Consider the following 22,786-nt stretch of genomic DNA (forward strand, 5'->3'; position numbering starts at 1 on the left):
ATATCATCAGCATATAACAACAACGGGATCCACGTCCCTGCCAGATGGGCACCTCTATCACCCTCTTTGTCAATGTAATCAGACACCTCATCAACATACATACCAAATAGAGTAGGAGACAATGGGCAACCCTGTTTCACCCCAATGGTGGAGTGAACTAAATCAGATATCCCCTCCGGAGTGCGTACATGTTCCATCACTGGTCTGTATAGAGCCATAATCCCCCAAATCAACACTATGGGCACCCCCATCTCCTGCAGTCTGCGCATCAATCGAGCTCTCGGTATCATGTCAAATGCTTTGCGGAAATCCACAAAGCTACAATAAATCCGTCTCCCATGTGACTTGCCCTCCTCAATGATGGCTCTGAGTGTCAGAATATGATCAAGAGTGGAGAAACCCCTCCTGAAACCGGCCTGGCCCTTTGCTCGTACACCCTCACCCTCTACCCAATTACTGAACTGCTGCTCAAGAATGGATGCATACAACCGTGCCAATGTGTGCCCAACCATAATAGTGTGGTAATTCGCAGGCTCTGTAGGATCACCTGCTTTGAAGATGGGCACAATAGTAGACAATCTCTGTCACAAGATGGGCACCATGTGCCAATAGAAAAGAATAGACTGAGCAGACTTTTAGCACTTGAATAACAACTGAATTGAAAGAGAGAGACGACACGCGCCACGAAGTGGCGGAATTCCACCCCGGAGAGTATTGGCCCCAAACCTTGGCGCCTCTTTCGATATTTCTTTATATTGCATCAACACAGTACAAGCCGGTACTCCAAATTCTGCACCTTCTCCAGGAAGCATGCCAGAGAATGAGCCCTAGCCTCATATTTAAAGGCCCTATGCCCCAAAAGCAGTTTACAGTGAAAAGCCTTTAAACTCAAAGCATCTGGTGCAAAAGCAATGCCAAAAAGCTGCCAGCGTATATCATGGAATTTCCGTATAGCAGTCAGCGCAAAACGCGGAAATCCGTACAGCCTGCCACGTCATCATGCCAGCGCGATTTTCGGAAATCTGCCATGTCATCCACTGCTCCGCCAGCTTTTCCTGTGTGTGTGTGTGTGGGTCTTGCTTTATTTCCTGTTGCTCTGTCGCTTCACTTAGGGTTTAGGCCCCCTCGGCTAGCATCTGCAAGTTGGCTCCATTCTTTAGGGCTTTGACACGTCAGCAGTTTGTTACAATCTCCAAGTCTCAGGTAACCCCTCACACATGGCATGATTGAACAACACTGCAAGAACCTCTACCAACATATCTCTAGCATGTGTAAAGTGCTCTGCTACTAGACCATCATGATCATGTGCCTTGCTGGTCCTCATCCTGTCAATGGCTCTCTTTACCATCTCAGTGGTAAAGAAGGTGCTGGTAGGTGGGCATGGCTCTGTAGGATCTGTAGGTCTGTAGGATCTGAAAGAATCGCCATGCCTCTCTTGAGTCTCTACTCAAGAACAGCCGATACAAGTCTCGCTCCATCTGGGCCAAGTAAGCTCGTTTCTTCCGTCGCGCAAGGCGTCGGGAAGCAATTTGAGATTGTCTGTAAGTGATGACTCCTAAAAAATGATCCCTCTGAAGCTGGGCTCTCATCTCTCTGCACTCCTCATCATACCAACTATTCTGGGGCATGCTCCCAGAATACCGCCTCCGACCGGCTGAGTGTGTGGGTATGCCTCTGATGCTGCACCATGCAGTGTCTTAGTCAGTAAAGTGATGCACTCCTCCACTGAGAGGCCAGGACCAGCTGTGCATAGACGGCTATAGATCTCCTCTGTATAAACTGAGTCAGTCGCTGGTGTAAATGTATAACGGGTATGTGACCTACCGGCTACCTCCTGATGTCTGGGATGTACTATACTGAAATGAAACAGAAAATGTCAAAAGTGCATGATTCACTGCTAAGCCCACTGGTCTGGCTCCCACTATGAAATCTTGAATACAAGTAATAAAGCTCGGTTGTGCCATAACACAGTCCACTCTACTGGCCCCGTGTCTGTGTGGAAAGCATGTGAAATCGGCCGCTCCAGGAAATCGCTGTAAGCCATTAAGTATGGCTAACCCATGTGCAGTCGTCATCTCTGTGAGGTATCTCCCATACTCTGTCTGCTCTTTGTCATGTGAGCATCTGTCAAGCCCCAACTCACCCACATCTAGCTCTCTAAGCATCTCATCTTAAGTGTCGTAGAAGATTGTCTGAGAGTTGCCCGTTCGGGCATTGAAGTCCCCTAGGAGGATGATGTTACCATCCCTAGAAAACTCCCATATATCATGATCTAGTTTAGAGAAAGGCGACTGTCCTCTGGATGCAGCATATACTGATGTACCGGGGGGGGGAAAGTAACATATGGCAATGTATAGAAATCGGCCTGTGTCAGCTCTCAGCCTCACCCACATGTATCTAGCATGATCATCTCTCTGTACAATATGTAGTAGTGACTGTAACTCCTCCCTAAATCGCACTGCTACTCCTCTTGAACCTCTACTCCCATGCTTAGATCTCGCGACTGTCCTGTGGGCTGTCTCCCATCTGTATCCCACCACATGTGGCATAAGCTGTCTGGGGGCTTGATGCGTTTCTAAGAAGAAAACAATGTCCTTGTCTCTGAAACTGTCCTCAAAGGCACCAACGTCCAACGTCATAGATCCATTACAATTCCAAGTAGCCATCTTCAATGTGGTCCCATAGGTCTCACACCGTCATGTAGAGTGCCGCTCTACAATCACTACCCAACCATCTCTGTAAAAGGTCATCTTTCCCTTCTCCCTTGCCGCCGTAATCTCTGGCATTACCTCTCTCATATGCGCAAGATGTGAGAGAGTGAGATCATCACCGAGAAAAATACCTGTCTTCTTGAGAGTAGGTCTCTTTCTCAAGAATTCCTTCTTCTCTTCCAAGGAGGGGAAGCGTAGTATGAGGGCTCTCCCTTTCGAAGATTCTCCCGGGCCATCACTCTTCTTGCCCACTCTCCATGCCTTTGTGCGTGAAGGCTTGTCCACCCTCATCATGGATGTGAGACTTGTGACCTCTTTTTCCACATTGTTTATGTCCTTGAGGCCGGTTACCCTCACATGTAGAGCCCGCATCCTCCTCCTTTGTTCCTCTTCGAGGGTCATGTTAATAAGAGTGGGTGTACAAGGAGCTTCCTTACCTTCCCCTTTCTTGGCAACCTCAATCCATTTTTCGGCCTCCTCTACTTTCTTTTGTGTTGCGGAGATGACTGTGGCCCATGACTTCTTCTCCTCACCTTCCTTGATAACTCGTTTTTCTTCTCTCATGGTATTCAATTCTTCCATCATGGATGGCTGAATTTCGCCTTCTTTGAGCTGCCCATTTTTTGCTTGTAGATTTCGGATGATGGAATCTTGGATGACCACTTTCTCCTCGAGCAAAGCGATCCTCCTACACATGCCATCTCTTTCTTCGGTCCATCTTTGAAGAATAGTGCTCCTCTCCTTCCTCCACTCTTCAACTTCGTTTCCCCATTCTCTCATTTCCTTCTCTATTGCCGACATCCTTTTCCCTGTCCGCATGAAAGAGGCTTTGTGGGCGGCCGGTGAGGGATGCGTCTTCTAACACGTGGGGGAAGCTGTTGACACTTCTTCCACGCTTCCCATGATTGAGAGAGAAATGAAAATGAAATGAAATGAAATGTTATATTAACGTCTTCAAAAGGCCAAAGTGGCCTATGAGACCAGAAAGTTACAATGTGGTGGATCTTTTACAAAATCAGAGTAACAAGATGACAAAATGATAGAATGATAAAGTAAAATACTATGGAATCTTGAACTACTAGGTGTGAACTAAGCAGCTAGCTAGGATAGCTAGATCACAAGAGATCCAACATCGGTTGCTAGTGGATCGCATCAATCTCCTTCGTGGTCAGTAGTCTGACCGGGCGTCGTGCACGTCGGGCCAAAGTGATCCGAATCCTCTGATGCAGATGCTGTGTAGTCCTCCGCAGTCGTGGGTGTCTGGATCTCCCCAGCTCTGGTGTGAGGCGACAAGCTTTGCTGTGGTAGTAACTCCTCCGGGTGTCCAGTGGCAGCTCTAAAGAAGTCTGTGATCTGTCTCTGAGACTGGCTAGCCTCTCCTCTCATCAGGCTCTCTCTGTGTCTGTGCAGCTCGAGAAAAAACAAACCCAGGCATCTCTGATCCTCGTACCGCATGACTCTGGAGAGTGGTCCAAAGCCCTCTCTGAACAAGCAATGGAAGCGGCCTCGTATCTCGTAGTAGACGGGGCAGTGGCATGTGTAGTGCAACTGTGTCTCAGGCTCGATGTCACACAGGGGGCATGTCCTGGCCTACTCTGCTGTATCTCCCAGTCTCGATCTGCAATAGCTGGTGTGAAGATGTGCGTATCTGGCCAATAGCACATCATATCCCATGAGACAAGTGGGTGTCCATATATCTGAGCCTCGTCACAAAACCATCCTCCGTAAGCTGGAGAAGATGCTCTCTGTAGAAAGCGATCTTCGTGCTCAGCTCCTGTGCTGGCTGTATCCATGTCCTCTTGGTGTCTAGCTAAGTCAAGTCTTGGCGGATGAGCCTGGTGATCTCGGACTGTGTAAGAGTCAGAGAGGGTGCATCCAGTGAGTACTGGAAGGGAGGCAATCTGTCTATGCTGAACCCATGCGCCTGAAACCATGATGTCATCTCCCCATACCAGCATGCTGTATCTCCCTGCATGGTTAACTGTCGAGAGGACTCAAGTGCAAGGTGGGCATATGTGTCTCTGGGAAGTTCGCACATGCGGTGTATGAAGGAGAGAGAGAGAGAAGAAGAAGAAGAAGAGTCTTAAACAAAAAAAAGGTAAGAAACACTAAAAAATAGCATGAAACACTTATGAAACCTTAGAAAACAGCAAAACACAGATTTGAAACCTAAAAAACAACAAAAAACTGTGGCGAAACCCTAAAAAACAGCAAGAAACGGTGAAGAAACCCTAAAAAACAGCAAAAAACAGTGACGAAACCTTAAAAAACAGCCAAAAGGCAGTTTCGAAACCCTAAAAACAGCAAAGAAGAAGTGGCGAAACCCTAAAAACAGTGATAGACCCATGAGAGAGAAATGAAATGAAATGAAATGTTATATTAACGTCTTCAAAAAGGCCAGAATGACCTATGAGACCAAACTGATACAAAAGTGGTGAATCTGTTACAAAGTCTGGGTACCTTAGTACTAAAGTACTAAGTGTGAAAAGTGTGAAAGTGTGAAAATAAATGTGAAAAACTAAATACAAAGTACTAAATAAACTTCTTAGGAGCATTTTGGGTGTCTGGCTAGAATGCTTCTAATCCTTTGTCGTAGTCTCCTCCGGTGAAGTGTGCTTCTGCATCTCGGTCGTGGTCGTCTCGATTTCCTAAGCTCAATCGCCCTGTCAATGAGGGTGCCTTTGGTATGGATGTGGGTACTCCTTTGTGCTGGCTGCTGGTCTCTTGCTTCTCCTTCCCCTCCTGCTTCTCTCGATCCGAAGAAATCTGTGATCTGCCTCTGAGGCTGTAGTGCTCTTTGTCTTCTCATTAGATTATCCTGATGCCGATGTATTTCCAGTAGGTACAAGCCTAAGCATCTTTGATCTTGGTATTGCATGACTCTATCTAGAGGTGCAAAGCCTTCTTTAAATAGGCAATGGAAACGCCCACGTATCTCATAGTATACGGTGCAATGTCATATGTAGTGTAATTCTGTCTCCGGCTCCATTCTTATGGTTATAGGAAAGTACTTTTTTGTGGTTAGCTGATTCATTTACAGAGTCGTACTCTTGGTAGATTGTTCCTTGACTTGTTTTGCTTCATTTGCTGGAAGCAATCAGACCATGCGGGATGTTCTGGAGATGCTTACAAATGAATGTGAACTGGTTGTTGATTGGAAATATTCGAGGTACTTACTATTTCTGAAGCATTTTTACTTCTGATTATTCAATGGATTCATTAATCTGCTCTTTGTTATTTCAGGATTTATTCTGGATTGTTGCGATGTTTTCAGCTTGCCTTGTCAGATTTCAAGGCATCAATAGGAGACCATGTGAGTCTTAACCAAATATCTGTTGAATTGAATGCTTGGAGAAAGCCACATCTTAAATTGTATTCCTTTTGGAGATGTGAAATGCATTGAACTTTAGATACCAAAAGGTTCTATCCAAAACATTTTGTTGATCTCTTTTAAGCACATCTGTATTCTGAAAACTTAGCATGTGTGTTGCATTATTCACATCCTTTGTTTTCTGATGGCTTGTGTAGTTTTCCGTCTTTTAAATGTGTAAAAGATTGATAAAAGGAAAGTGAAGTGGAGTGAGGTGCGAATGTTGTAAAAATCTGATGCACCTTTCCATGAACATTAAGGAGATTTATGTCTCACTAGTAACATAATTATTAAATGTTTTTATGGTGCGTATCACAACAAGGTTGCTGGACTGGTGGCTTCTTTAGCGTCTTTCCTTGGATACGGCTGGAGTGCCAGTCATTTCAGTTTAAAAACTGATGAAGCATTCTCGGATGCCCAAAAGAAGGAAACACCTACAAACAAAGCAGTCTATAAACCTCCTCATTTACGACGGATGTCGGCTAAAACTTGGAGTCAAAAGCTCGAGACTTCAAGAGAGAATCAGCAATCCAAATCTGAAGTGGAAAGACGAGCGTTGCTGTCTGATTCGGATCAAAGTGATAGTGATGGAGCAATTGGAAATCTAGACAGGTTCAAATGTTCGAAGACCAGGACTCTGGCAATTCTTAATATTCAAGTGAGAAACACAATTTTGCTTTATTGTCAATCTTAATTGTATTAAATGTACTGGGTAAATTTAACAAGTGTAACGTGTGAAATGCACCCTAGAATTTGGACTTCAACCCTGGCTGACATTCCCTCTCTCTAGATTGGCCATGCAGGCTTACATTGTTTCCAATCCTCTAAGTCAGTCAATGTGTTTTGTGTAAAGGCTCTGGCTCGTGCTGAACCCAAGTCTCTCCATGCACATTGGACTTTGCTGTTTCCAATGTATGATATACTGAATACCAGGTAAAGTTGTAGGCGTGCCAAATAATTGAAGCTGACACTCACAGATTCTGCTCTCACTGACTACCTTAAACACATGAATGAACTCAGACGCTTGCAGAATTCCTTACTGAAGACATTGCTGTATGATCCCATTTTAAAGGTGTCCTTTTTCTACCCTTTTTGGAACCTTTATGATAATTTATTTGCTAATAAGTAACTTCTCTACTTATAACCCTTTAAGATTAGGTTCGTGTAGCTGCTGCTGCAACAATATCTCTAATGCTGGAGGGACCGTCACGAGCTTTCATAAGGATGGCAGAGTTTAGAGACATTGGCAAGACTGGGTCTTTCATGACTCTATCATTCTCACTGGGCCAAGTTCTTTTGCAACTGCAGAGAGGTCAGCATAATCAATAGGGTCCTTGAAGACAAACAGGAAAAAAAATCAGTAAGGTTTTATGGATTTCAGGTCTCAGTCACCTGGCTCTCAATGAAACAAATCTCGGGCTTCTTGTTGCGATCTTGAAGGCACTTTCTCTGTTTGTAGGATCAGCTCCGTATGTCATTATTAGCCTTCTGACATTGTTCTCTTGCGTCAGCCAATTGTTTCTATGCTTAGAATGTCCGCTTATTTTGTATCAAGCAGTTTTTCTCGTCTTCCAAATGAGATGCTTCCCAATATTATCGAAGCTATACAGAAGAGGATAAAATGTCTCCTTTCCCTGTCAACAAATGATCAAGTGAATGCTGTGGTAAGTGCATTTGTTCATTTGATATTGAATGTAGCAAATTGTGTTCTCATCCTTGTTTCTGATCTGAAGCTTGCCATTTTCCTCAGTGTATGGCTCTTAACTGTATTGGTTGTGCACTGAACACTACTCCATCTGATCAAGTTGCTCGTATGCTTTCAGAGAAGGGCTCTGGTTTGTAATTCTGCAAAGTCTGTGTATTGAGAGAATATTGTTTTTCTTTCTTTGCTAAGTGTGGAGTGGCTTATTCAAAGTGCTGATTTTAAAGTTATGTTTATGCCATTAGAAACAATACTGGAAAGCCAACTTCTACGAGATCTTTTGGATTGTACAAATGCACACATGCCAACATTAGTTCGTGTGGAGGCTTTACAAGTAAGCATCATAATTTCTTTTAAAGATGTGAAACCTTTTAGCCTCATTTGGCCACCCATGCATGAAACCTACACCCTGATTTTGGCACAGGATAGCATATCATGATTGTATGCTTTGAGCATACTGGTTCTCACCCTCAGATTCACAGCTCCATTCCCCATCATCTACATACCAATCTACCCATCTTGTCTTTTCAGCTTTCAGTTTATGTTGTAGTACTTCTATTTTGTACGTTTGTCCTTTCTTTGGATAGACAAAGGACACATTGATCCATCTCATGTCGGCCTCTAGCAGACGTACATATGGCTTTCTTTATTAAGAATGGGCTTAGGTTGTATAGTGTGCGTGCGTGTGTGTGTGGATGAGTGTTTGTGTGTGTGGTAAATGGTGAAACGACCTAGTGCTGCTGCGAGAGTCCTCTCCTGCCCGCAGGCTGCCGTGCCAGTCTCCAGCCCCCTGTCTGCCGCGTGAGTCTCCTGCCCTCAGCCTCTCACGTGAGCCCTCCTCCGCCTGCTGCAGACTTTCTTCGTTAGTTTTAGAGTAGCTGGCGCAAGTGCGTAGGCCTATGTGTAGTGGGTCTTCGTGTGTGCGCATGTGTGTGAGGTCTGTACAGTTTTTTACGAGCTTGTTTTCATTTTGAGTGTGAATTTCCTGTGTGTTCATTAGGGAGTGTGTGTATATAGAGAAGAGGGTGTGTTTGTGTGTCGGTGTTTCGATTCCAAATAATTAGAAAATCAGCGTCCTAAGTTTACAGAGAATCTCCCTTCAGTGTATGACGGATTTCGCCACGCCCATTGCCAACTCTCACAAGTGGTTCAATGTATAACCAATGGTCAGATTTATGAATTTGTTGATGTCTATGCGCATACAGCCACAGGCAATTAGCTGCTTTATGGAATGCAATGTCTTCTTATCCATGGCTCTCCAATGCTCTACTTTGTGGTGATTTTAACAATGGGTCCGCTTTATTTGATAACACCACAGAACATTCACACATGTTGAGTGTGGAATTGCAGGCTTGGACAGATCTTATTGCATCACACGGTTGTTGGATTTGTGGAGCCTTTTGCATCCGAATGTTTCTTGGTACACTTTTCAGCATAATGCTCACTCCTCATATCGTGCAAGATTAGATCAGTAGTATGTCCTCAACATGCAAAAATATGATGAGTTTGTCTGCGAGACGAGCATATATCACACCTTGTTGTTGTCTAATCATGCCCCTGTTGTGATGACATTGCGCTTTGGGCGATTGTACTGTGATCAACTCTCTCTAAGAAACGTTTGTTGCACACCAATAATGCCTATCTTGAGGCATTTTGTGACATGATTTATGATGTTATTCCACCATTGGTCACCCAAATGCACCTTGATCTAGATATTGCTTGGTATTGCTTCATGGTGGGTGTGCAATGTGTGATTCAAGATTATGGCAAGCACTACATGCTTCAATTACGTGGGGATATTGAGGATGCCAAACATGTTTATAAAGAGCTCCAACTCTTGGCTGACGCGTTTTTCGTCTGAATGTGAATCGACAGCGCTTTGCCAGGCTCGTGTATGTCTGCAACATAATGATAAATGCAAACTAGATAAATGGCAGACTCGCACTCGACATCGAGCATTTGTGGATAAGGGATGTATCTTGAAACAATTTTTTAAGCACATACACCATTCAAGGGCTTCTCAATCCATCAAGAGGGTTATGCTCCGATTAGGCTCTTGGACAACCTCAAAACATGAGCTTACTGATGCTATGGCTTTCGACTTTGGGAATGTCATCGTTGTTGCTCCTCCGACTTGTGCTGAAATTCTTCATGCACGCCAACTTGTGTTATCTATGGTGCATTCTATTCTCTCGTCTCAAGATGCTCTAGCAATGGAGGTGGATTTTACTGAAAATGGATGCACGCAGCGTAACTTGCTCTTGATCGATGGCGCAGGAAGAGCACTCTGAGTTATTCTGTAGGAAGAGCACTCTGGAAACCGAGTCGGAAAAAGACTTGCAGGGATGCCATGCCCTGAGTCTGGAAGGTGAGATCCAGAGGCGAGAACCTTGGTTCTCGAGGGTTTGGAATAAGGAACATGAGTCACTTGGAATAGGGTTTTTCCCTAGGGATAGGAAGCCGAGGCTTCCGAGAACCATCGTCAGGAACGTGGTATTACGTTCGGTTCAAGTGCTTGTATAGACTTCTCCTCAGTAATAAAGATACTATTACGATGGGGGACCAACCCATCTTTTGGTCCCCAGTACTGTGTCGATCTTCTCTCTCTCTCTCTCTCTCTCTCTCTCTCTCTCTCTCTCTCTCTCTCTCGCAGCCTCCAGGACCTACCTGCACTAGAGGTATACTGATTGACAGGGCCATCGAGATCTAGATGCCCGCGATTGTGAGGATCATCACTGCATTGACGGAGGATTCATCAGAGGATCAGGACCATTCTAGCACGATATGGGAGACGCCCAGCCAGAGTGCTTACTATGGAGGACATTGATGAGATTCGCCAGCGGTCGATGCTGGACATCTTGGGACCCTGATGTGCAGATGCTCCCTCACCCTCAGCTTCTTCATTTGCATGAGTTTGTATCATTGGATTGTTGTACTGGCTAGAGATTCTCTAGTCAATGCCCCCCCCCCCCCCCCCCCCCAGCTTGTCACTACAGCTTTCAGTCTAGTTTTTCTTTCCTAGTTTTTTCATCTTTTCAGTTCTACAGACAGTGTATCAGATACACCATTTTGTAACCGTGATGGTCTCATAGGTCATTTTGGCCTTTTGTAGACGTAAATATATCATTTCATTTCTCTCTCTCTCTCTCTCTCTCTCTCTCTCTCTCTCTCCCCCTCTTCCTCTCTATTTCTCTCTATATTCTCTTGCTTCAGTATTAAGTCATAAATTCTTTATTGCTATGTGCTCCCGTTTGTGACAGTGGTATCGGATCATGGTCTTCTCTCTTTCTATGAAAAGGAGGACGACTCTGAGAAGATACGGGAAGAAGCCATGACAAGCCAAGAGAGAAGTAAGTAGGCAGAACCCTAAGCCCTGAAGGAAAAGCTCGCAGAGCTTGGAAATTCTCTCTTTGCAGAAGTCGACACAAGACTTGGGATTCTCTGAGAAGGCGACGAGCATGATGCTCAAGAACCTAGAGAATCCAAGGAGCGGAATGCTCAAGATACTTCAGAACCTAGAAAATATTCAAGAACATCAATCCAGAACCATACGCAAGAAATCCCGTCATTTCGAGAAGGATATGAAGGTCTCTAGATTTGGGAACGCTCCAGTTAAGTTTGATACTTTTGACGGAGGGAAAGATGCCCAAAAGCTACCGCTTTAATTCGACAATTCGACGTTGCCTTTGCAAACGGCAATTTCTCAGAAGCGTCGAAGGTGAGGCATGTGACCAAATGTCACAAACGGGAGCGCATAACAATATAAAATACATTCGGATAAATAGAATTTATCACTTATTACTGAAGCCAAAGGATATAGAGAGAAATAGATAGAGAGTGAGAAGATCGACACAGTACTGGGGACCAGAAGATGGGTTGGTCCCCCCCGTAATAGTATCTTTATTACTAAGGAGAAGTCTATACAAGCACTTGAACCGAACGTATTACCACGTTCGTTCTAGAATAAGACTTGATGGTTCCCGGAAGCCTCGGCTTCCGATTCCTAGGGCAAAACCCTATTCCAAGGAACTTCCGTTCCTTATTCCAAATCCTTGAGAACCAAGGTTCTCGCCTCTGGATCTCACCTTCCAGACTCAGGGCATGACATCCATGCAACTCTCTTTTCCAACTCTTTTTCCAGAGTCCTCTTCCCGCAGAACAACTCTGCTTTCGCAGACACGAACTCCTTACTTGGGAATCCCAACTTCCGGATCACAACTTGAGAGACTACCTCTCTTTGATCCGTGGGTCTACTTCCCAAACTAGGGTACGAAACCCTTGGGCTGATTTGGCTCTAGTTCCTCAGAGCGCTTTTCTCCTGCAGAGGCTCATACCTTCCTCTGCTCCTACTCCCTCACGAAGAGGAAGTACACCTGCAATCAAATACTCAGAGATCATGACATGAAAATCGTTACTTTGAAAGTTTCGACGCTCGAAACGCAACTCGGTTCTCGAAAAGCAATTCCTCGGAAGAGATCTCTACATAGAAAGTCCTCTCTTCCAATCCTAGACACAAAAGAGGCGTGTTCTCGGGTTCCTTCTCGTAAATCAGCCCCGTCTACGATGTTTATGGGCTGAAAACAGAGAAAAACAGCAGCTTGTCGCGATCGAAGCACGCTCCGTAGGCACTTCTTCGTGAGGGAACTCGCGCACTGGGTCTTGGCGACATCGGGTACACTTGGGGCAGCCATGGGCATCATCGGCAACGTCTTCTTTACGGCTGAAATTTGCAGCAACATCTCCTCCTTGTGAAAACTGATCCCCTCCTTTGAGTGAGGGCATGTGATGCTTTTCTAGCTCCTGGCCACGACACGAATAGCAGAGCATTCGCTGCTCGCGTAGAGATCGCGGCCGTTTTTTCGCTTTTTTTTTTCCGCTGTTCTGCTAGAAAAAGAGAGAAAAAAACGCTTGTTGATCTCTTGCCTTATTTATCAGATGGCTACCCACTTATTAAGTTGGCGGCCGAAGTATTTAAAAAAATAGTTTGAATCTGTCAGAAAACTCAATAAAACCTTATAAGTTAAAACAATGCTTTCACAGCACTGCCTAGGCGTCCTTGGATGCAATCACATGCACAGTTGCAATGCAAACATATATTTCCTCGACTTCCTCGCGAAAAAGCATCTGCTTTCCCGAAAAGCAATTCCGCTTTCTCAAAAAGCATTTGTTTTTCCTCAAAGTTCCCTCTGAACCCATCTTCATTCAAGTGCTTGCTTTTCCTTGTGCACAATTCCAACACTGTTCGGAATTGCCTCTTGACTATGAATATCCCCTTTCTATGCACCCGTCATCCAGCTTGTGACGCACACCTAGTCCTTTCGTACCGAACTTACCGTACAATCTCCTTCACGATGCTCTCTGTCACCGATCCTATGACGCATCAGAGATGTTCGTTCGCGGATGGTCGGATACTTCTTTCCGATGCTATCTGTCACCCATCCAATGTGACGCATCAGAAGCACCCGTTCCTGGTGGCCTTACAGATATTCCCTTTCACAGTGCTCCCGTCATTACTTTGAATGAGGCACTAGGAATACTCCGTACTCGGATGTCTCCAGTGAGAAAAACCCTCTCACTTAAAATTCCAATAATTCATATAGAATTATTTCTCCTTTGTGTTCCAAGCGAGAAAACCCTCTCACTTATAAATCCAATAATTCATTTAGAATTATTTTTCTGTCAGATAAAGCCAATTTAGCAACATCCCTCTCACTTATAAACGGTCCTCAATTGTAGAGGTCCAACTGAACTGCCGGGGAGAAACCGGAAAGATTCCAAACCTTGCTCAATAGTGAGTTGAGCTAGTCCTTTCTCAAAAGAGAACTTAAAAATTAAATTAAACAAAAATTCAATAATTCAATACTTACCTTAGTGGGTTATGTCGTTCCTCTAGTACCTCGAGGATATCCCTCACCATTCATCAAACTTACGAGCCATGTAAGAACTCGTCATTCGCATCTTTCCGACAGATTGGAAGTTTCCTCATCCGAGAATCTGTTAACTCAATTCCACCTTCTCAATTCTGAGAAGAATAATCCTCCTAGAAATCAATCTAGATCTATGTCCTTGCGCACAACCTTGCGGTATTAGTCTTGAGGATAGTAAACCTCTTGTGTCCTCCCGCATAGGGCATGTCGAGAGCATTAAGCTCATGTGAATCTTCCTGCAGCAGACAAAGTGTGTCATCTTACCAAAGTAAGTTCTTATTCCGGAGCCTTTGCTTTGGGTAGGCCAATTGTTCTGATCCAGAGTTTCCTTATCCGAAACTTTGTTAACTTGATTCCGTCTTCTCAAATTTGAGAAGAATAATCTTCCTAGATATCAATCTAGGTATCTGTCCTTGCGCATAATCCTGCGCTGTTAGTCCAGAGGGTATTAAACCTCTTGTGTCTTCCCACATAGGGAATGCCCAAGTCATAGAGCATTAAGCTCGATGTCTTTCTTTTACAAACAAAGTTTGCGATCACCTTAAAGAAGGTTCTTGTTCCGGGCCGTCGCTCAACGTAGGCGGACGGTTCCAATCCGAAGATTCTTTGTGCACATTGGCATTTCCTTCCAATCTTTTCCTCCTGCGAGTTATTACCACCAGTAGTGTTTTCCCGACGCTCATTAGCGTCTCTTCCTAACAAAATCATAAAAAAATTCACCTTGCGAGCATCAATGACGACTTGCAAAATCTCAGGCAGATAGAATTCTAGCCATAGCATTTTTTGAACGTACGTTCAAACCCAGTTCACAATAGAGCGAACCCTCTTTGATTCCTAGGGATGTTCTCCCATATGTAATTCTTACCGTTTTTGAAATGGTTGGCGAATTATATTCTTACGAACATAATAGTTCGAATTAGTTCTGGAAAGGAAGTTGGTTCATCTCATTCCGTTTAGCAGAAAAAAATTTCGATTGGTAGATGACCCACCATAGCATAGGTCTGCATCTTCGTGTGTTATCCATGTACCCAAAGGTGTACATAAGTTTTAGTGAGCGTGGGAAATTACCTTCCCTTTGTAAGATCCTTAGAGCGAAGAAGCTCAACCTGACGATCCCTTGGCTCAATCTTAGAGCAAAACCCGCTCATCAAATAAACTAGGATTTTAATCCTTGGATTCTTCGATCATAGGCCGTAGTTGTCGCTTGTTCCTAGAGAGTATTCCTTCACTTGTGCGAAAAGCACTACCATATCTTCCCTTACCGGGTAAGGGGTGTAGGCTTAAAGGGTACTCAAGGTTAATGAAAGCTTTTTTTTGCTTGTAAGCTCAGAATGGTTCCTTCATAATTTCCTACCCGCAGTAGCAGGTAAGCTGTTCGAGAATTACCGGATACCAGATCAATCATGGACCTTCTGGATGGTTAAGCAAAGTAGTTCATCGTATAAAACAATGTTCCGACTCAACCCTACTCTCATAAGCACTCAAGAGTAATCAGTCCTTGTTAGACTTATGTATTCCTCGTGCGAAAAAGAAAACGCACTTTGTAACTTGCTCAAAGATGTAACTTTGATCAGACCTGCCCTCTCACTTGAAGTTTGAGGGTCTTCTATTCAAAAACTCAGGAGTTAGATTGAATTCCCTTACTCTTTCTCCGGATAGCACGTATCCTTCGAGGAGAGATAACAAAAATTCATTGTTTCTGTGTTCAATGGTTCCCGTCTCACTGTGGGGATAAGATTCTATGTACACTGAGGTGTACACTTTCAACTTTTATTGCCGACTCCACCATCTGAGCAAAGTATTTTGTAGATGCGTCTACAAAATTCGGGCAAACGTCCTTCATTGAATTTCTTCATCTTTCCTTCTTCAGAGAGGATCAAGAATGGAGCTACCTTGGCAAGAGTGAACCACTAGTTGCTTTGACTCGCTCGTGTTCCTATTGGGCAAACCAATCCCAATCTACTTGAATGCCTTCCTCAAAGTGTAGAGGAAAAAAATTTGTCCAAAAATTCAGCCTTGAATTGAATCCAAGTCTTGTTGTAAGTTCCTTGCAGAGCTTTGGTATACCACCAAGTACTTGCAATCCCCTTGAGGTGTTTGGTCACATGCCTCACCTTCGACGCTTCTTAGAAATTGCCGTTTGCAAAGGCAACTTCAAACTGTCGAATGAAAGTGGTAGCTTTCGGGGCATCTTCCATTCCTTCAAAAGTATCAGACTTGACCGGAGTGTTCCGAGGTCTAGAGACCTTCTTCATATCCTTCCCGGAATGACGGGATTTCATGGCTATGGTTCTGGATTGACGTTCATGGATATTTTCTGGATTCTGAAGGATCTCGAGCATTCCGCTCCTTGGATTCTCTAGGTTCTTGAGCATCATGCTCTTGTCGCCTTCTCAGAGAATCCCAAGTTTTGTGTCGACTTCTTGCAGAGAGAATTTTTTTTTTCAATTCTGCGAGCTTTTCCTGCAGGACTTAGGTTTCCGCCTGCGTACTTCTCTCTTGGCTTGTCATGGCTTCTTCTCGTATCTTCCCAGAGTCGTTCTCCTTTTAAGAGAAAGAGAGGAGACCATGCTCTGATACCACTGTCACAAACGGGAGCGCATAACAATATAAAATACATTCGGATAAATAGAATTTATCACTTATTACTGAAGCCAAAGGATATAGAGAGAAATAGATAGAGAGAGAGATAGAGAGTGAGAAGATCGACACAGTACTGGGGACCAGAAGATGGGCTAGTCTCCCCCCGTAAATAGTATCTTTATTACTAAGGAGAAGTCTATACAAGCACTTGAACCGAACGTATTACCACGTTCATTCTAGAATAAGACTTGATGGTTCCCGGAAGCCTCAGCTTCCGATTCCTAGGGCAAAAGCCTATTCTAAGGAACTTCCGTTCCTTATTCCAAATCCTTGAGAACCAAGGTTCTCGCCTCTGGATCTCACCTTCCAGACTCGGGGCATGACATCCCTGCAACTCTCTTTTCCAACTCTTTTTCCAGAGTCCTCTTTTCGCAGAACAACTCTGCTTTCCGGGACAGGAACTTCTTACTTGGGAATCCCAACTTCCGGATCAGAACTTTAGAGACTACCTCTCTCTGATCCGTGGGTCTACTTCCCAAACTCGGGTACGAAACCCTTGGGCTGATTTGGCTCTAGTTCCTCAGAGCGCTTTTCTCCTGCAGAGGCTCATACCTTCCTCTGCTCCTACTATCTCACGAAGAGGAAGTACACCTGCAATCAAATACTCAGAGATCATAACATGAAATCGTTACCTTCAAAGTGTCGACGCTCGAAACGTAACTCGGTTCTTGAAAAGCAATTCCCGGAAGAGATCTCTACATAGAAAATCCTCTCTTCCAATCCTACACACAAAAGAGGTGTGTTCTCGGGTTCCTTCTCGTAAATCAGTCCCGTCGACGACGTTTATGGGATGAAAACAGAGAAAAACAGCAGCTTGTCGCGATCGAAGCACGCTCCGTAGGCACTTCTTCGCGAGGGAACTCGCGCATTGGGTCATGGCGACATCGGGTACACTTGGGGCAGCCATGGGCATCACCGGCAACGTCTTCTTTACGACTGAAATCTGCAGCAACATCTCCTCCTTGTGAAAACTGATCCCCTCCTTTGAGTGAGGGCATGTGATGCTTTTCTAGCTCCTAGCCACGGTACGAATAGCAGAACGTTCGCTCTCCCGTTGAGATCGCGGCCGTTTTTTCGTTTTTTTTTTCCGCTGTTCTGCTAGAAAAAGAGAGAAAAAAACGTTGGCATCATGATCTCTTGCCTTATTTATCAGATGGCTACCCACTTATTAAGTGGGCGGCCGAAGTATTTAAAAAAATAGTTTGAATCTTTCCAGAAACTCAATAAAACCTTATAAGTTACAACAATGCTTTCACAGCACTTCCTAGGCGTCCCTGGATGCAATCACATGCACAGTTGCAATGCAAACATAGATTTCCTCGACTTCCTCGCGGGAAAGCATCTGCTTTCCCGAAAAGCAATTCCGCTTTCTCAAAAAGCATCCGTTTTTCCTCAAAGTTTCCTCTAAACCCATCTTCATTCAAGTGCTTGCTTTTCCTTGTGCACAATTTTAACACAATTCGGAATTTCGTCTTGACTATGAATATCCCCTTTCCGATGCACCTGTCACCCACCTTGTGACGCACACCTTGTCGTTTCCTATCGAACTTACAATACAATCTTCTTCGCGATGCTCTATGTCACCGATCCTATGACGCATCAGAGATGTCCGTTCTCGGATGGTCGGATACTTCTTTCCGATGCTATCTGTCACCCATCCAATGTGACGCATGAGAAGCACCCGTTCCTGGTGGCCTTACAGATATTCCCTTTCACAGTGCTCCCGTCATTACTTTGAATGACGCACTAGGAATACTCCGTACTCGGATGTCTCCAGTGAGAGAAACCCTCTCACTTAAAATTCCAATAATTCATATAGAATTATTTTTCCTTGGTGTTCCAAGCGAGAAAACGCTCTAACTTATAAATCCAATAATTCATTTAGAATTATTTTTTGTCACATAAAGCCAATTTAGCAACACCAAACACCTCAAGGGATTGCAAGTACTTGGTGGTATACCAAAGCTCTATCAAGAACTTACACCAAGACTTGGATTCAATTCAAGGCTAAATTTTTTGACAAATTTTTTTCCTGTACGCTTTAAAAAGGGCATCCAAGAAGATTGGGATCGGTTTGCCCATGAGAAACACGAGCGAGTCAAAGCAAGTATTGGTTTACTCCTGCCAAGGTAGCTCCACTCTTGATCCTCTTTGAGGAAGGAAAGATGAAGAAATTCAACGAAGGACTTTTGCCCAAATTTTGTAGATGCATCTGCAACAGACTTTGCAGTAGATGGGGAAGTTAGCGATAAAAGCTGAAAGTGTACACCTTAGTGTACATCGACTCTAATCCCCGCAGTGGGACGGTGAAACCGGCCTGTTTTATCCAAAAAGGGCGGTAAACCTTAGACTTAAACTTTATTTGCCTTCATCCATTTAATTTGTCGCCCATTTTGCCTTTACTTTCAAGACACAACAAACGGGAAAGGGATACAAGTTGCTAGATTGCACCTGTATGAGAAGACCGACACCAGATTGGCCCCTAAATAGGCGCCCCTTGCTGTATTTCTTTACTCTTTAAAAGAGGGAATAAAAGCTGTGGTTCCCTACAAGCTGCCCCGCACAATTTGGGCTGAATTTCATTTGTTCTGGCCCAATTTTGGCAGCATAATTGTACTAGGATCCTTCACAGTCAGTATCCGCACGCATTAGATGACTTTCCCGACGCATACAGACACTTTGCAAAACCTGGCGAGAATCTGCAGCATGCTGAACTCTCTGTTTTCTGCCCCGAAAATGTGTCAGATCACCTGTACAGCGGTCCCCTCGCGGCCCCGAACCTCCTGGGGGTATTAGGGTCCGTTTAGGGCCGAAACCCTAAACTTGCAAAAACACACAACAGGCTATAAATCACTGTTTCGAGCTCCGTTTCGCGTGCCGGTCGCATCCGTAGCAAGTCCTCGAGCTCCCGGACCTGTAGGGCTACTTGCCCTTTGAATCGGACGGGATTTCCGAATTCACCTGCACCTGTGGTGGATTAGCCGCTAGCTAATCCAGTTGTGCAAGAGGCTCTTGCCTCGGCAATCGTGCATGAACCCACATAACTGTACATTGGTCAAATGAAAAGCCCACTAGAGGGGCATAACATACTGCTCATAGGGGAGAGGTAGAGCACTGCGTAGCGTGCAGGGCATCACTCCTGGCACCGCACTGTACATAAGAGGGAAAGGAAGCACTCCATAGCTCTCAACCTGTGACAAAACTGCAAATGAGCCTCCTCTCATTTTAGGCGCCCCCTCTCTGGCCAAGAGTAGCAGAATGCTCACGGAGTGCCACATGGCACACTTTCCGACTTTGGGCATTCCCGGCTAAAAATATCTCAACTCGTACATCAGTTCACTTTGCAGCACAGCAATAAAATGTTCCTCTTGTCATTCCAAAGCTAATGACGCGAACACATTTTCAGGTCCAAAATAGCAGTACCCTAAATTTTAGGAGATGTTGCCATTGTATCTTTCTAGGTCATCTGACCCTCTTTATACACTGCAGCCACACCAAGAACTGAAATGTAGCCTATGTAGTAAAGGATTCCACTTTGGCTAGAAAATGATCCCACTTTGGCTAACCATAGTCCTTGTCCAACCTTAGTGCTCTCTTGCCCTCAGGATCGGACTCCCTCTGAACAGTTCCACACTAGCTATGCAATGCAAGGCAATTAGATTTCTAGAGGGGTGTTTCCAAATAAATAAATGATAAGAAAGAAATCAACAAAAAGGATAGATAGTAGTCACATGCTGGTGACATACCCCCCTCTTGAAATCTCAAACGTCCTCGTTTGCATCTATGTCGTACATGCTCACAGTCAACACTCGGGTGTGCGCACACTTGTCGACACATGTACGACGCATACATGCTTATTGTCAACCTTGGTGTATTCAACACCTCGTCGACACATGTATTGCCTGCGTGTGAACCCTGTCCCAATGACATAGTGGTAGCTTCGCACTGTGCCATTGCTTTGAGTCACTAACTTTCCAATGACAAAATGGTAGGCACACATTTTGCCACTGTCTTTTTAGTACACCTTGGATCCAGTAACACTTTCGAGCATACCCAAACCGGCAGTTTAAGAATGCAGTTACAAATGTACCCTTTAATAGAAGCAATTACTGTATCCTTGTCAAACTGACAAGAAATACTCACTTCTATAGCACTAACCACACTTTTGGACATTCCGTAAGAGCAATTGCCAAACTGACAATCTGTACAGCTCTAACATTCATGTAACATGTATGTGATTTGAGCTCACTTTAAATACCATGTACATCATTTCTTTCAGAAGCCATTGTCACACTGACAATCCATGTAGCTTTGAAAGTCAAGGGGTCAAGGTAGGTTGCAAATCGAAGGCTTCAAGGTAAAGTGATAACACAGTTGGTGACTCTGCAAGTTCACCTTCTTCCATCCACTTAGCATCCATTGGTGGATAGTTTCTGAACTTTACCAAGTAACGCCTAGCAACCTTGCCTTTCACTTTCCTTTCTTTATGTGCCAAAATCTGTTCTGCGACCAAGATCTCGTCAAGTTCCTCGACTTCCGGCTGATCTTCAGCTGGCATATCTTCTGGCACATCACCCACATAGGGTCTGAGAAGACTCACATGAAACGCATTGTGAATCTTCCAACTGTCAGGCAATTTCAGCCTATATGCAACATCACTGATTATGTCGCACACTTGAAAAGGCCCATAGTAACGCATGCTGAGCTTTGGAAACAGTCTTTCCTTGCCCTTCATCTTCATTAACGTTGCCTTTTCAAAGCGTAAAAGCACCTAATCACCAAGTGAATATACCACTTCACAACGGTGACGATCAGCTGCTTTCTTTTGCTTTGCCTGAGTCTTTTCCAAGGCCACTTTGACCTTTCTGTACATTTCATCCATGTCCTGAACATACTTATCTGCTTCAAATATCTTGTCCTTTGTATGCAGTATGGGAGGAACTTTCTTGCCACCTTCAACTATCTCAAAAGGTGCCTTGCCTGTTGATGAATGCACTGTATTATTGTATGCATACTCCACCAATGGAAAATACTGCTCCCACTTACCTTTATGCTCTGACACATAGCACTTCAGCAGATCTAGGACAGTAGAATTTGCCTCTTCTGACTGCCCATCTATTTGAGGATGAAATGACGAGGAGAATTTAAGCGTTGTGTCCATATTCTCAAACAAGCCTCTCCAGAACAACCTTGTCATGCGTGGATCACGGTCGCTAACAATCGACTGTGGCATGCCATGATAGTTGAAAATATTGCTCATAAACAAGCGTGCCATCTGATCTGGCTTGATCTTCTTCCTGAGAGAAATAAAATGAGCTTGCTTGCTGAAATCTGCAAATGATGGTCCAAATACCATCGTTTCTTGCTTGTGTTCTCGGAAGATCAAAGATAAAATCCATAACAAAGATAAAATCCATAGCAAAGATAAAATCCATAGCAATACTTTCCTGTCTGCGTTCTCGGAAGATCAAAGATAAAATCCATAGCAATACTTTCCCATACCTTCTGGCATAATTGGCATTCTCGCACAAAGGCATCCACATCTCTTCTCAGTGTAAGCCAGTAGAAGAATGTCTCAACCGCTTTAACTGTAGCATCGATACCATGATGCCCTGCATACGGTGGGGCATGAGTCTCTTTTATAACTTTGCGTCGCAATGGCTTTGTGACACACAATCTGCCATGCATCATCATAAAGGCATCTTTGAGAAGATAATGTCCATGCCGTTGTCCATCCATTAGTTGCTCGAAGACCCTTGCAAAATCTTCATTATTTGCATATTGTTCCCTCATATCATCAAGCTCGTGATGATAAGGAATTGACAGAGCTGAAATTTGTGGCTTCCTTGACAAGGCATCAGCCACAACGTTCTTCTTGCCTTCCACATGCACAATCTGAAAATGGAACATAGACAAGATATTTGCCCATCGCATATGCTTCTCAGATAACTTTGCCTGTGTCAAGAAGTATCGGAAGGTCTGATGATCCGTTTGGACAACGAAATCTGCACCCAGCAGGTAGTGTTTCCAACTTAAGAGCGCATGAATCACGGCCTGTAGTTCTTTTTCATAGACTTGCATAGTCTTTTCTGGCCCTTGCAAGATTCTACTCTCATAAGCTAATAGCCTGTTATCTTGCATTAGCACTGCACCAATGCTACTACCGTAGGCGTCACACTGGACCACAAATGACTTCCTAAGATCTGGCAACACAATGACAGGATCTGAAGTCATCTTTTCCTTAAGAGATTAAAAGCTGAAATCTCTTTTTGTATCCATCTGAAGGTGACTGCCTTCTACTGAAGAGCATGTAAAGGTGAAGCAATCTCAACGAAATTTCGGAGAAACCTTCTGTAATAGGAGCATAGTCCCAAGAAGCTTCGGACATCATGCACCGTCTTCATATCTGGCCATGACTTGATCGATTCAACTC

At 44.2% G+C, this 22,786-nt stretch overlaps 1 protein-coding gene across 5 annotated transcripts in view; it reads left to right on the forward strand.

Annotated features, from left to right (window-relative positions):
- Positions 1–22,786, forward strand: part of LOC147422422 (ARM repeat superfamily protein) — a 119,226-nt gene that overhangs the window by 45,704 nt on the left and 50,736 nt on the right. For 4 of the 5 annotated variants that reach the window (XR_015186776.1, XR_015186777.1, XM_086502868.1 and 1 more), the window contains exons 3-12: positions 5,813–5,880; positions 5,955–6,024; positions 6,404–6,739; positions 6,935–7,014; positions 7,102–7,153; positions 7,240–7,393; positions 7,463–7,550; positions 7,640–7,745; positions 7,832–7,916; positions 8,029–8,117. Coding sequence is in view for 3 of the 5 variants with exons in the window: in XM_086502868.1 (XP_086358994.1) it covers positions 5,813–5,880; positions 5,955–6,024; positions 6,404–6,739; positions 6,935–7,014; positions 7,102–7,153; positions 7,240–7,393; positions 7,463–7,550; positions 7,640–7,745; positions 7,832–7,916; positions 8,029–8,117 (1,128 nt within the window). In the remaining 2 variants the exon portion in view is untranslated. Of the gene's footprint in view, positions 1–5,805; positions 5,881–5,954; positions 6,025–6,403; positions 6,740–6,934; positions 7,015–7,101; positions 7,154–7,239; positions 7,394–7,462; positions 7,551–7,639; positions 7,746–7,831; positions 7,917–8,028; positions 8,118–22,786 lie in introns of all 5 variants that reach the window. The other variant, XM_086502870.1, reaches the window with a different exon arrangement.

Source organism: Adiantum capillus-veneris, chromosome 27 (assembly GCF_014529385.1).
Source record: "Adiantum capillus-veneris isolate H3 chromosome 27, ASM1452938v2, whole genome shotgun sequence".
Lineage (NCBI taxonomy): Eukaryota > Viridiplantae > Streptophyta > Polypodiopsida > Polypodiales > Pteridaceae > Adiantum > Adiantum capillus-veneris.